Source organism: Olea europaea, chromosome 16, assembly GCF_002742605.1.
Source record: "Olea europaea var. sylvestris chromosome 16, O_europaea_v1, whole genome shotgun sequence".
In the NCBI taxonomy this organism is placed as follows: Eukaryota; Viridiplantae; Streptophyta; class Magnoliopsida; order Lamiales; family Oleaceae; genus Olea; species Olea europaea.
The window spans coordinates 5,795,815-5,812,313 of NC_036252.1; the positions used below are offsets into that span (position 1 = coordinate 5,795,815).

Below are 16,499 nucleotides of genomic sequence, written 5' to 3' on the forward strand. Positions count from 1 at the left end.
CTTTGCTATTTGTATACTGATTTTTGACACGTTGTTTGACACTTGCATTGTTGTCAAGTATCTATTAGATGGGGAACTGTTTGAAATTTAAACTGTCCAATAGGCCAATGTCGCGTGGCAAAGTGTAAACTAAAGTGTACACTATAGTGTACATGTATCAAGGTTCTTACTGATTGAACTTTGCTATTTGTACACTATTTTTGACATGTTGTTTGACACTTTGTCACGTGGCAAAGTGTAAACTAAAGCGTACATGTTGCAAGGTTCTTACCGATTGAACTTTGTTATTTGTACACTAATTTTTTACATGTTGTTTGACACTTGCATTGTTGTCATAAGTAAATTAGATGGGAAAACTGTTTGAAATTTAAACTATCTAACAGGGTAATGTCACGTGGCAAAGTGTAAACTAAAGTGTACACTATAGTGTACATACAGCAAGGTCCTTACCGATAGAACTTTGCTATTTGTACACTGATTTTGACACGTTGTATGACACTTGCATTGTTGTCAAGTGTCAATTGGATGGAAAAACTATTTGAAATTAAAACTGTCCAACAGGGTAATGTCACATGGTAAAGTGTAAACGAAAGTGTAAACCTTAGTGTACATGTAGCAAGGTTCTTACCGATTGAACTTTGCTATTTGTAACCTGATTTTTGAAACATTGTTTGATACTTGCATTGCTGTCAAGGGTCAATTGGGTGGGAAACTGTTTGAAATTTAAACTGTCCAAAGGGTAATGTCACGTGGCAAAGTGTAAACTAAAGCGCACATCATAGTGAGCATGTGGCAAGGTCCTTATTAATTGAACTTTACTATTTGTACATTTATTTTCGACACGTTGTTCGACACTTGCATTGTTGTCAAGTGTCAAATGGATGGAAAACTGTTTGAAATTTAAATTGTCCAATATAGTAATGTCACTTGGCAAAGTGTACACCATAGTGTACTTGTAACAAGGTTCTTACCGATTGAACTTTGCTATTTGTAACTAATTTTTGACACATTGTTTGACACTTGCATTGTTGTCAAGTGTCAATTGGATGGGAAAACTGTATGAAATTTAAAATGTCCAACAGGGTAATGTAACGTGGCAAAGTTTAAACTGAAGTGTACAACATAGTGTACATGTGACAAGTTCCTTACCGATTGAACTTTGCTATTTGAGCACGGATTTTCGACATGTTTGACACTCGCATTGTTGTCAAGTGTCAATTGGATGGGAAAACTATTTGAAATTTAAACTGTCCAATGGGGTAATGTCACGTGGTAAAGTGTAAACTAAAGTGTACATCATAGTATACATGTAACAAGGTTCTTACCGGTTGAACTTTGCTATTTGTACACTGATTTTTTTTGACATCTTGTTTGACACTAGCATTCTTGTCAAGTGTCAATTGGATGCGAAAATTGTTTGAAATTTAAACTGTCCAATGGGGTAATGTCACGTGGCAAATTGTAAACTAAAGTGTACACCATAGTGTACATGCAACAAGGTTCTTACCGATTGAACTTTCCTATTTGTACACTGATTTTTAACACATTGTTTGACACTTGCATTGTTGTCAAGGGTCAATTGGGTGGGAAAATTATTTGAAATTTATACTGTCCAATAGGGTAATGTCACGTGGTAAATTGTAAACTAAAGTTTGTACACCACAGTGTACATGTGGCAAGGTTATTGCCGATTGAACTTTTCTACTTGTACACTGATTTTTGACACGTTGTTTTACATTTGCATTACTGTCAAGTGTCAATTGGATGGAAAAATTGTTTGAAATTTAAGCCATCCAACTGAGTAATGTCACGTGGCAAAGTGTAAGTTAAAGTGTGTACACCATAGTGTATATGTAGCAAGGTTCTTACCGATTGAACTTTGCTTTTTGTACACTAATTTTTAACACGTTATCTGAAACTTGCATTGTAGTCAAGTGTTAATTGGACGGAAAAACTGTTTGAAATTTAAACCGTCCAACAGGGTAATGTCATGTGGTAAAGTGTAAACCAAAGTATACACCATAGTGTGTACATGTAGCAAGGTTCTTACCGATTGAACTATGCTATTTGTACATTGATTTTTGACACTTTGTTTGACACTTGTATTGTTGTCAGGTGTCAATTGGATGGGAAAACTGTTTGAAATTTAAACTGTCCAACAGGATAATATCACGTGGCAAAGTGTAAACTAAAGTGTACACCAAAGTGTACATGTAGCAAGGTCCTTATTGATTGAACTTTGCTATTTGTACACTGATTTTCGACACGTTGTTTGACACATGCATTGTTGTAAAGGGTCAATTAGATGGAAAAATTGTTTGAAATTTAAAAGGTCCAAATGGGTAATGACACGTGGCAAAGTATAAACTAAAATGCGCATCATAGTGTACATGTGACAAGGTCCTTACCGATTGAACTTTGCTATTTGTACATTTATTTTCGACATGTTGTTTGACACTTGCATTGTTGTCAAGTGTCAAATGAATGGGAAAACTATTTTAAATTTAAGTTGTCCAATATAGTAATGTCACGTGGCAAAGAGTAAAATAAAGTGTACATCATGGTGTACATGTAGCAAGGTTCTTACCATTGAACTTTGCTATTTGTGCACTGATTGTTGGCACGTTGTTTAATACTTACATTGTTGTCAAGTGTCAATTCGATGGGAAAATTGTTAGGGTAAAGTCACGTGGTAAAGTGTAAACTAAGGTGTACACCATAGTGTACATGTCGCAAGGTTCTTACCGACTGAACTTTATTATTTGTACACTGATTTTTGACACGTTGTTATACACTTGCATTGTTGTCAAGTGTCTATTGGATGGGGAAACTGTTTGAAATTTAAACTGTCCAATATGGTAATGTCGCGTGGCAAAGTGTAAACTAAAGTGTACACCATAGTATACATGTAGCAAGGTTCTTACCAATTGAACTTTGCTATTTGTACACAGATTTTTGACATGTTGCTTGACACTTGCATTGTTTTCAAGTGTCAATAGGATGGAAAAACTGTTTGAAATTTAAACTGTCCAACAAGGTAATGTCACGTGGAAAAGTGTAAAGTAAAGTGTACATGTTGCAAGGTTCTTACCAATTGAACTTTGGTATTTGTACACTAATTTTTTACATGTTGTTTGACATTTGTATTGTTGTCATAGGTAAATTGGGTGGGAAAACTGTTTGAAATTTAAACTGTCCAACAAGGTAATGTCACGTGGCAATGTGTAAACTAAAGTGTACACCAAAGTGTACATGTAGCAAGGTCCTTATTGATTGAACTTTGCTATTTGTATACTGATTTTCGACACGTTGTTTGACACATGCATTGTTGTAAAGGATCAATTGGATGGGAAAACTATTTGAAATTAAAACTGTCCAACAGGGTAATGTCACGTGGTAAAGTGTAAAACATGGTGTACATGTAGCAAGGTTCTTACCGATTGAACTTTGCTATTTGTACCCTGATTTTTGAAACGTTGTTTGGCACTTGCATTGTTGTCAAGGGTCAATTGGGTGGAAAAATTGTTTGAAATTTAAACTGTTCAAAGGGTAATGCCACGTGGCAAAGTGTAAACTAAAGTGCACATCATAGTGTACATGTGGCAAGGTCCTTACCGATTGAACTTTGCTATCTATACATTTATTTTCGACACATTGTTTGACACTTGCATTGTTGTCTAGTGTCAAATGGATGGAAAATTATTTGAAATTTAAATTGTCCAATATAGTAATGTCACGTGGCAAAGTGTAAACTAAAGTGTAAACCATAGTGTACATGTAGCAATGTTCTTACCATTGAACTTTGATATATGTACACTGATTTTTGGCACGTTGTTTGAAACTTGCATTGTTGTCAAGTGTCAATTGGATAAAAAAAACTGCTTGAAATTTAAACTGTCCAACAAGGTAATGACACATGGCAAAGTGTAAACTAAGGTGTACACCATAGTGTACATGTCGCAAGGTTCTTACCAATTGAATTTTGCTATTTGTACACTGATTTTTGACACGTTGTTTGACAGTTACATTATTGTCAAGTGTCAATTGGATGGAAAAATTGTTTGAAATTTAAACTGTCCAACAGGGTAATGTCACGTTGCAAAGTGTAAACTAAAGTGTACACCATAGTGTACTTGTGGCAAGGTTCTTACCGATTGAACTTTGCTATTTGTACACTGATTTTTGACACGTTGTTTAACACTTGTATTGTTGTCAAATGTCAATTGGATGGGAAAACTATATGCAATTTAAAATGTCCAACAGGGTAATATCACATTGTAAAGTGTAAACTGAAGTGTACACCATAGTGTACATGTAACAATGTCCTTACCGATTGAACTTTGCTATTTGTGCACTGATTTTTTTTTACATGTTGTTTGACACTTACATTGTTGTCAAGTGTCAATTGGATGGGAAAACTATTTGAAATTTAAACTATCCAATAGGATAATGTCACGTGGCAAAGTGTAAACTAAAGTGTACACCATAGTGTAAACTTTGCTATTTGTAAACTAATTTTTGACACATTATTTGACACTTGCATTGCTGTCAAGGGTCAATTGGGTGGGGAAAATGTTTGAAATTTAAATTGTCCAATAGGATAATGTCACGTGAAAAAGTGTAATCTAAAGTGTGTACACTACAGTGTACACGTGGCAAGGTTATTGCCGATTGAACTTTTCTACTAGTACATTGATTTTTGACATGTTGTTTGACATTTGCATTGTTGTCAAGTGTCAATTGGATGGGAAAACTATTTGAAATTTAAGCCGTCCAACTTGGTAATGTCACGTGGCAAAGTGTAAGCTAAGTAGTGTACATGCAGCAAATTTCTTACCGATTGAACTTTGCTATTTGTACACTGATTTTTGACACGTTGTTTAAAACTTGCATTGTTGTCAAGTGTCAATTGGATGGGAAAACTGTTTGAAATTTAAACCGTCCAACAGGATAATGTCACGTGGCAAAGTGTAAACAAAAATGTACACCATAGTATACATGTAGCAATGTTCTTACCGATTGAACTATGCTATTTGTTCACTGATTTTTGACACGTTGTCTAACACTTGCTTTGTTGTCAAGTGTCAATTGGATGGAAATACTATTTGAAATTTAAACTGCCCAACAGGATAATTTCACGTGGTAAAGTGTAAACTAAAGTGTACACCAAAGTGTACATGTAGTAAGGTTCTTACCGATTGAGCTTTGCTATTTGTACCCTAATTTTTGAAACGTTGTTTGACACTTGCATTGTTGTCAAGGGTCAATTGGGAGGGAAAACTGTTTGAAATTTAAACACTCCAAAAGGGTAATGTCACGTGGCAAAGTGTAAACTAAAGTGCACATCATAGTGTACATGTGACAAGGTCCTTACCGATTGAACTTTACTATTTGTACATTTATTTTTGACACGTTGTTTAACACTTGCATTGTTGTCAAGTGTCAAATGGATGGGAAAACTGTTTGAAATTTAAATTGTCCAATATAGTAATGTTACGTGGCAAAGTGTAAACTAAAGTGTACACCATAGTGTACATGTAGCAATGTTTTTCCCATTGAACTTTGCTATTTGTATACTGATTTTTGGCACGTTGTTTGATACTTGCATTGTTGTCAAGTGTCAATCGGATGGGAAAACTGTTTGAAATTTAAACTATCCAACAAGGTAATGACATGTGGCAAAGTGTAAACTAAGGTGTACACCATAGTTTACATGTCGCAAGGTTCTTACCAATTGAATTTTGCTATTTGTACACTGATTTTTGACATGTTATTTGATAATTGCATTATTGTCAAGTGTCAATTGGATGGGAGAACTATTTGAAATTTAAGCTGTCCAACAGGGTAATGTCACGTTGCAAAATGTAAACTAAAGTGTACATCATAGTGTACTTGTAGCAAGGTTCTTACCTATTGAAATTTGTTATTTGTACACTGATTTTTGACACGTTGTTTGACACTTGCATTGTTGTCAAGTGTCAATTGGATGGGAAAACTTTATGAAATTTAAAATGTCCAACAGGGTAATGTCACGTGGCAAAGTGTAAACTAAAATGTACAGCATAGTGCACATGTAGCAAGGTCCTTATCGATTGAACTTTGCTATCTATGCACTGTTGTCAAATGTCAATTGGATGGGAAATTATTTGAAATTTAAACTATCCAATGAGGTAATGTCACGTGGTAAAGTGTAAACAAAAATGTACACCACAGATTCATGTAACAAGGTTCTTACCGATTGAACTTTACTATTTGTACACTGATTTTTTTGACATGTTGTTTGATATTTGCATTGTTGTCAAGTGTCAAATGGTTGGAAAAACTGTTTAAAATTTAAACTGTCCAACAGGGTAATATCACGTGGCAAAGTGTAAACTAAATTGTACACCATAGTGTACATGCAGCAAGGTTCTTACCGATTGAACTTTGCTATTTGTACACTGATTTTTCACACGTTATTTGACTCTTACATTGTTGTCAAGGTTCAATTGGGTGGGAAAACTATAACGACCGAAATTTTAAAGATTTAAAATTGTTACTAAAACATTTATTTCATAATTAAATAAATTATGTCAAACATTCTACATGAAGATCTTTCTAGTTCCTTCTATAAAATAAATAAAGTCTATGGAAAACATAATTAACTGAACCATGTTCCAAATATTAAATTTTAAATTTAACATGAAGATAAAACTGAAATAACGCAAAGAAAAACAAATAAATAAAACTTCCTAATCATGTTACTTAAAATTTATTTATCTTAAATTCCATAATTTATGGCATCACAACTCCACCGCATCGCCCGCCAACCGACGAACCATTTTAATCTGTGAGGAGAAGGAAAAAGGGTGAGTACCTGGAAATACTCAGTAGGATATAAAATTAATGGTGTGATCCCGTATAATAATTTTAAAACATGCACCAGAAAATCATACCGTCTCAAATCTTTAAAATCTGATAAGAGCTCATATCATATCATATCATATCATATCATATTGTTGTACCGGAATGGCCATATCATTCACATCATAGCATATCATATCAAAACTTTAACTTTCATGAGCATAAAATTTCATCAACATGGAAGAAAAATAATTAAACGGGACATAAAAATACTGCACCTCATATCCTACCTTGTTAACTTGCTTAAATATTTGGAAGCCAAAACAAGATTCACGTTCCAAAACTTTTCCAAATTCTCTAACTATAGACGTGAATAATTGTATTCCGTCTCGTACGTGCAAAATTAATTCTATAGTGTTCTGCCGTGTAATTGTATATATTCTGGGGAATTACTCCAATTTTTTGCTGTATGTATTTATCCCCAAAAATTTCACAGATTAAGTTGTTATGAAACTGACTTGTCACAACCATGTCCCACAATTTAGATAAGGATTCGGTAAAAGAGTTTCCGTGGGAGTTGCAATTCTCAATAAAAAAAAGATTTAATAATAATAAAAGAAAGAATGAATGAATGACTAACTGTAGTTTTAATTAAATCACAAATCCTAATTAAATAAGAAGATTAGTTTATGTTTAATTACCCATACACGTGCCAATTGCCATATTTAAAATCAATAAACCACTTAATAAATTACAAAAAGAACATAAATCCTTAGAAATACAATGTCTTGGGCTAACTCATTCCAAAATAATTTTTTCTCAAGCCTAGTATACTTGATTACTTGCGAGCTATCCAACAAGTACAATATTGATATACTTATTGTCGCTCCGTCAATATCTATATTTTAACATCCAAAAATAATGAAGTTTACTTTATATATATTTTAATCCCAAAACTTCCAAAATATTAAAATATAGCAAGCATAAATTAAATTCGAATCTATGAAATTTTTGGACATTACAATCTCCCTTCCTTAAAATATTTTCGTTCTCAAAAATTTACCTTAGTTAATCGAAAAGCTCTGGATACTTGGTTTTAAGCTCCTCTTCTTTCTCCCAAGTTGACTCATCGAGTCCATGGTTTTGCCATTGGACCTTGATTAGGGAGACTTCCCTATTTCTGAGGTGATGCACTTTTCTGTCTAAAATCATTGTCGAGATTTCTTCATATGACAGGTCTTTTTATACTTCCAAGGCTTGTTAACTTACCACGTGATTGGGATCGTGAACATATTTTCTGAGCATCGAAATATGGAACACATTATGCACTGCTGCCAGTTCAGGTGGCAAGACAAGTCGGTAAGCCACAACACCAATCCTTTCAAGGATCTCGAAAGGTCCAATGAACCGCAGCCTCAACTTTCCTTTCTTTCCAAATCTCAATACACCCTTCATTGGTGCTACCTTTAGAAAAACTTTGTCGCCTACTTGAAATTCTAAATCCTTTCTTCTACTGTTAGCATAACTTTTCTGATGATCTTGTGCTGCCTTTATTCTTGTTCTAATTTTATCAACTGCCTCAACTGTTTGTTCAATGATTTCAGGACCCAGAATTCTGTTCTCCCCGACCTCGTCCCAATGGATAGGGGATCTGCACTTTCTACCATAAAGAGCTTCATATGGGGCCATACCTATAGTGGCCTGAAAACTATTGTTGTAAGCAAACTCCACTAAAGGTAGGTGTATTTCCCAACTTCCTCCATGATCCAGAACACATGCTCTTAACATATCTTCCAGAGTTTGAATGGTTCTTTCTGATTGTCCATCCGTCTAAGGATGATAAGCAGTGCTAAACTTCAGCTTCGTCCCCATGGCTATCTGCAAACTTTTCCAAAATTTAGATGTGAACCTCGTGTTTCTATCTAAAACAATGGTGACTGGAACTCCATGCAATCTGACTATCTCTTTGATGTATAACTGTGCAAGCTGTTCCATGTTGAAGTTTACTTTGATGGGTAGAAAATGGGCTGACTTTGTTAGACGATCCACCACTACCCAGATAGCATTGTGACTTTTTGCTGACCTCGGGAGCCTACCACAAAGTCCATCGTTATGTGTTTCCACTTCCATTCGGGAATATCCAACGGTTTCAATAGCCCTGATGGCCTTTGATGTTCTGCCTTGACCTGTTGATAGATAATACATTTTTCAACGAATAGACCAATTCCTCTCTTCATGTTCCTCTACCAATATGTATCTCGAAGATCTCGATACATTTTCGTACCACCTGGATGTGCCGAATACGGGGTAGAGTGAGCCTCTTCCAATATCTCATTTCTTATACTTTCATCTTTAGGTACACACAACCTTCCTTTAAAAGTCAATACTTTATCTACAGATACTTCAAATTCTATACGATTGTTTGTACCAATCTCAGCTTTTATCTTATGCAAAAACGGGTCCTTATCCTATACTTTTTTAATTTGATCCCGAAAAGTGGGTTGAATCATAAATGCTCTTATCCTTGCTGCAGTCTAAGTTGGCAGTGTGATGACTTCCAATCTTAGTTTCTCAAAGTCCCTCATCAAGTGTTCCTGCACCGTAGGTAAAACTGCTAACTACGATCCCGTCTTTTTGCTTAAGGCATCTGCGACTACATTAGCCTTACCCAGATGGTAATGAATCGTGCAGTCATAATCTTTCACCAACTCCAACCGTCTCCCCTTCTGTGTGAAAAAGTATTTGAGACTCTTGTGGTCTGTATAAATTTCACACTTCCCACCATAGAGATAATGACACAATATCTTTAAGGTGTGAACTACTGCTGCAAGCTCCAAGTCGTGTGTTGGATAGTTTTGTTCATACTACTTCAACTGTCTCAAGGCGTAAGCAACTATTTTTCCATGTTGCATCAGTACACAGCCTAAACCCTGTTTGGAGGCATCACTATAAATCACAAATCCATCAAAGCCATCTAGTATCGTCAATACAGGAGCTGAAACTAGTCTCTGCTTAAGTTCTTGAAAACATTTCTCACATTTTTCTGTCCACTGAAACTTCACCCCCTTTCTCGTCAGCTAAGTCATCGGCCCTGCTATTTTTAAGAAGCCTTCAAAGAATCTTCTATAATAACCAGCCAATCCCAAGAAACTACGGACTTCACCCACACTGCTCGGCCTTGGCCAATTTGTTACTGCTTCTACTTTTGCAGGATCTACTTCGATTCCTTGGGCGGTAACCACATGACCAAGGAAACCTACATGATCAAGCCAAAATTCGCACTTCTTGAATTTGGCATATAATTTCTCATTCCCCAAGGTTTCAAGTACTACTCTAAGTTGTTCCTCTTGCTGTTTCTTGTCTTTGGAGTACACGAGTATGTCATCAATAAATACTATGAAGAATTGGTCTAAGTATTGATGAAACCCTCTATTCATGAGATCTATAAATACAGTTGGAGCATTGGTCAAACCAAAAGGAATGACAGTGAATTCATAGTGTCCATAACGGGTCCTGAAAGCAGTTTTTAGTATACCGCTTGCCATGATTTTCAGCTGATGATTGCCTGACCTCAAGTCGATCTTTGAAAACACTGTAGCATCCCTTAACTGGTCAAACAAATCTTCTATTCTTGGCAACGGGTACTTATTTTTTATGGTCAGATGATTCAATTCCCGATAGTCATATCCTCATACTTCCATTCTTCTTCTTGACAAAAAGTACAGGAGCTCCCCAAGGAGATACACTTGGTCGAATGAAACCTTTCTCCAACAACTCCTCTAATTGCAACTTCAATTCTTGAAGTTCTTTCGGTGTCATTCGGTACGGGGCCTTAGATACTGATGCTGCTCCAGAAACCAAATCAATTGTAAATTCCACTTGTCTATCTTGTGGAATGCCTGGTAAATCTTCTCGAAATACTTCTGCAAAATCTTGCACAATGTTAATATCGTTAACAGTCATTTCTGTATGTTGGGGACTGGTGATATTAACTAGAAATCCTTGACATGACTCCCTTTTCAACATCTTTTCCGCTTGAATAGCTGATATAAAACGAGGCAAAGACTTAAACTTTGCTCCAAAGAAAAGAAATTCTTCCTCTCCCGGTCTGTGAAACAATACTTCTTTCTCGTGATATCGAATGCTGCATGATTAAGTCCAAACCAATCCATGCCCAAAATAACATCGAAGTCTTTCATCTCCAAAAGGTATAAGTCTACTAGTATTATTTTCCCATCAATCTCTAACTTCATAGCCTTAGTCATCCAATTGGTACAAAGAGTTCTTCCTGAAGGGATGTTAACCTCTAATTCATAATTTGTTTTCACACATGCAAAGTTTGACCTAGTGACGAAGGATGCAGAGATAAAAGAATTTGTAGCCCCAGAGTCAAAAAGTATGTAAGCAGGTACATCAGATAATAATAGAATACCTGCTATCACATTCGGATCCTGCTCCGCCTTATGCTGATTCAATGCAAAAACTCGAGCCTTTGCTTTCTTATTCTTGTCTTGATCATCATCCTTCTTCCTTGGAGGCTCTGTGCAATTGAGAGCAATGTGTCCGAGCTTACCACAGCAGAAACACATGTTCTTCCCAAGTAAACATTCACCCCTGTGGAGTTTATTACACTTAGGACAGGGTGTAATACTCCCACTCGTCCCACCAATACGAACTTCTGTGCTTGGCCTTTTATTTTGCCAGTTATGTCTATTCTTGTTCTGATCACTCCACTTTCTTTTTCCCAACGACTCCCTGCTCTAATGGACATACTATCTAAATGTTGTCCTTTGATATGAAATAGCATGGGCTCTCTCCAACATCTCACGATATGATGTGAAACGATGGGACATAATGATCATGCCGATCTCAGGGCGCAGTCCATTTTCAAACCTCCTAATCTTCTTAACTTCAGTATCCACTAAATGCGGGGCATATCTTGAGAGCTGCTCAAACTACCTTTCGTAATCAGTAAGCGACATGTCTTCTTGCCTGAGCTACAGAAACTCTGATTCCTTGAAGTCTCTCAAAGCCCATGGGAAATATTTTGCCATTACTTCTTCCTTAAACTGCTGCCAAGTCAAATTACGTTGCTGCTCTTCCGTCCTAATGTGTGAGACAGATCCCACCAGTGACTAACTGCTCCAACAAACATAAATTCTGCGCATAGCACTTTCTATGCATCCCTATAAGCGATGTGTCGGAAGATGCGCTCTAGACCTCTAATCCACTCCTCAACAGCCAGTGGGTCAGAACCACCATCGAAAGTCGAAGGCTTGTACCTACGAAACTGCTCAACCACTGAAACAGCTCCCGGGACAAATGGAGGTGCATTTTGTTGTGGCGGTGCTTGCCTCTATCTACTAAGTTCTTGTACCTCCCGTAGTAAATCGCGCATCAATTTTGTGTGAGTAGGTGGTGCCATTTCATAAAATTTAATTTGAAGTTACCAGTTACATTCTAGTACTAAGACTAACAAGTTATACTTATTTTATCGTATGCATATCATAAATTTAGCGAGAAAAATAATCTTAAAAACTTAAAGATATGCAATTTAAAATATTTAAATTATGCAAAATGTCTAAGTACATTTATTTTCTTACCCCTTTACGTACCTTAGAGTCATTGGAGGGTGGTTGATTGGTGGTCGTTGAGTGCCAAAATCGCTCACATACTTAATAACTTTAAATTGACGTTATCGTTAAATTCATAGATCTTCAAGAAAATATAATTTTTTTTTTTTTAACAAAACACTACTCAATTAAACAACTAACAATAAATATTCATTACATGCGACATTTAAAACACATACATACATACATACATATACATATTTATATGTATTTTTCATTTAAAATAATCTCCAAAATTTATTTTATTTCATTTTATTTATTTATTTATTTCTTATTATTATTTTATTTTTTTTGAAGTAGCTAATGGGTCTATGTCGCACTTTTAGATTAAAGAAGAATAGGCTTCAAACTTTATGTAATAACCAAACGTGAAACAAAACACCCAAACACCCCTTTCTTTCTTTCTTTAAACACTGTTCACGTGAATCTAGAATTTTTTTTTTTTTTTTTACCACTTGCTCTTAGCTTGAATTCTTTTATGTAGATAAAAGTATATTAAATTAATATTTAAGGAAGGCCCTGACGGGCAACTCAAACATACCTAAAGATTATAAATTTAATTACCTACTTTCTCCCTTTTTTAAGAAAATCACTTTTAATCATAACAGTTGTATCACTGTTCACATTGTACAGTGACGTGTGAACCATGACAATCACTATTCACATCTCTCCATTTTTTTATTTTTTTTTTAAACTGTTCACGTGAACAATGCACTGTTCACAGTTGAACAACGATCGTCACTGTTCACGTCTACAATTTTTTTTTAAATTACGAAAATATACGTGAGTCTACAGGAAATTGAACATATACTCTGATACCAAACTGTAACGATCCAAAATTTAAAGATTTAAAATCGTTACTAAAACATTTATTTCAAAATTAAATAAATTATGTCAAACATTTTACATAAAAATCTTTCTAGTTCCATCTATAAAATAAATAAAGTCTATGGAAAACATAATTAACTGAACCATGTTCCAAATATTAAATTTCAAATTTAACATGAAGATAAAACTGAAATAACGCAAAGAAAAATAAATAAATAAAAATTCCTAATCATGTTACTCAGAATTTAGTTATCTTGAATTCCACAATTTCTAGCATCACAACTCCACCGCATCGCCCGACAATCAACAACCCGTTCTAATCTGTGAGGAGTAGGTAAAAGGGTGAGTACATGGAAATACTCAATAGGATATAAAATTAATGGTGCGATCCCGTATAATAATTTTAAAACATGCATCAGAAAATCATACCGTCTCATATCTTTAAAATTCGGTAAGAGCTCATATCATATTGTTGTACTGGAATGGCCATATCATTCACATCATAGCATATCATATCATAATTTTAACTTTCATGAGTATAAAATTTCATCAACATGAAAGAAAAATAATTAAACGGGACATAAAAATACTGCACCTCATATTCTACCTTGTTGACTTGCTTAAATGTTTGGAAGACAAAACAAGATTCACGTTACAAAACTTTTCCAAATTCTCTAACTATAGACGTGAAGAATTGTATTCCGCCTCGTACGTGCAAAATTAATTCTATAGTGTTCTACCGTGTATTGTATATATTCTAGGGAATTACTCGAATTTCTTGCTGTATGTATTTATCCCGAAAAATTTCACAGATTAAGTTGTTATGAAACTAACTTATCACAACCGTGTCCCACAATTTAGATAAGGATTGGGTAGAAGAGTTTCCGTGGGATTTGCAATTCTCAATAAAAAAAAAAAAGATTTAATAATAATAAAAGAATGAATGAATGAAAGAAAGACTAACTCTAGTTTTAATTAAATCACAAATCCTAATTAAATAAGAAGATTAGTTTATGTTTAATTACCCATACACGTGCCTACTGCCATATTTAAAATCAATAAACCACTTAATAAATTACAAAAAGAACATAAATCCTTAGAACTACAATAACTTGGTCTAACTCATTCTAAAATAATTTTTTCTCGAACCTAGTATACGTGATTATTTGCGAGCTATCCAACAAGTATAATATTGATATACTTATTCTCGCTCCGTAAACATCTACATTTTAACACCCAAAAATAATGAAGTTTACTTTATATATATTTTACTCCCTAAACTTCCAAAATATTAAAATACAGCAAGCATAAATTAAATTCTGATTTATGAAATTTTGGGACATTACAAGAACTGTAAGAAATTTAAACTGTCCAACAGGATAATGTCACGTGCCAAAGTGTAAACTAAAGTGTACACCATAGTATACATGCAGCAAGGTTCTTACCGATTGAACTTTGCTATTTGTTCACTGATTTTTTTGACATGTTGTTTGACACTTACATTGTTGTCAAGTGTCGATTGGATGGAAAAACTATTTGAAATTTAAACTGTTCAACAGGGTAATGTCACGTGACAAAGTGTAAACTAAATTGTACACCATAGTGTACATGCAGCAAGATTCTTACCGATTGAACTTTACTATTTGTACACTGATTTTTAACATGTTATTTGACACTGCATTATTGTCAAGGGTCAATTGGGTGGGAAAATGGTTTGAAATTTAAACTGTCCAACAAGGTAATGTCACGTGGCAGAGTGTAAACTAAAATGTGTACACCATAGTGTACATGTGGCTAGGTTATTACCGATTGAACTTTGTTACTTGTACACTGATTTTTGACACGTTGTTTGACATTTGCATTGCTGCCAAGTGTCAATTGGATGGGAAAACTATTTAAAATTTAAACCGTCCAGTAGGGTAATGTCACGGGGCAAAGTGTAAACTAAAGTGTGTACACCATAGTGTACATGTAGCAAGGTTTTTACCGATTGAACTTTTTTATTTGTACACTGGTTGTTGACACGTTGTTTGACACTTGTATTGTTGTCAAGTGTCAATTGGATGGGAAAACTGTTTTATATTTAAAATGTCCAACAGGGTAATGTCACGTGGCAAAGTGTAAGCTAAAGTGTACATGTAGCAAGGTCCTTACCGATTGAACTTTGCTATTTGTACACTGATTTTCGACACATTGTTTGACACTTGCATTGTTGTCAAGTGTCAACTGGATGGGAAAACTATTTGAAATTTAAACTGTCCAACGGGGAAATGTCACATGGTAAAGTGTAAATTAAAGTGTACACCATGGTATCAGCAAAGTTCTTACCGATTGAACTTTGCTATTTGTACACTGATTTTTTTGACATGTTGTTTGATACTTGCATTGTTGTCAAGTGTCAATTGGATGGGAAAACTGTTTGAAATTTAAACTGTCCAACAGGGTAATGTCACGTGGCAAAGTGCACACCATAGTGTACATACAGCAAGGTTCTTATCGATTGAACTTTGCTATTTGTACACTAATCTTTAACACCTTGTTTGACACTTGTGTTGTTTTCAAGTGTCAATTGGAAGGGAAAACTGTTTGAAATTTAAACCATCCAACAGGGTAATGTCACGTGGCATAGTGTAAACTAAAACGTGTACACCATAGTGTACATGTAGCAAGGTTCTTAGTGATTGAACTTTGCAGTTTGTACATTGATTTTTGACACGTTGTTTAACACTTGCGCTGTTGTCAAGTGTCAATTGGATGTGAAAACTGTTTGAAATTTAGACAGCCCAACAAGGTAATATCACGTGGAAAAGTGTAAACTAAAATGTACACCATAGTGTACATGTAGCACGGTTCTTACCGATTGAACATTACTATTTGTACACTATTTTTGACACATTATTTGACACTTGCATTGTTGTCAAGTGTTAATTGGATGGGAAAACTATTTGAAATTTAAACTGTCCAACAAGGTAATGTCAATTGGCAAAGTGTAAAACTAATGTGTACACCATAGTATACATGTAGCAAGGTTCTTACCGATTGAACTTTGCTATTTGTTCACTGATTTTTTTTTTTACATATTGTTTGACACTTGTATTGTTGTCAAGTGTTAATTGGATGGAAAAATTGTTTGAAATTTAAACTGTCCAACAGGATAATGTCATGTGGTAAAGTGTAAATTAAAGTGTACACCAT

The 16,499-nt window shown here is 34.9% G+C and overlaps 1 protein-coding gene across 1 annotated transcript; it reads right to left on the minus strand.

Moving 5' to 3' along the window:
• Positions 1-10,862: 10,862 nt before the first annotated feature.
• Positions 10,863-11,880, minus strand: LOC111412541. The gene is made up of 3 exons (XM_023043476.1): positions 11,836-11,880; positions 11,695-11,789; positions 10,863-11,598 (listed from the first exon to the last, which is right to left on the minus strand). The coding sequence occupies exons 1-3, from the start codon at positions 11,878-11,880 to the stop codon at positions 10,863-10,865; spliced, it is 876 nt and encodes a 291-aa protein (XP_022899244.1).
• Between the last annotated feature and the right edge of the window lie 4,619 nt (positions 11,881-16,499).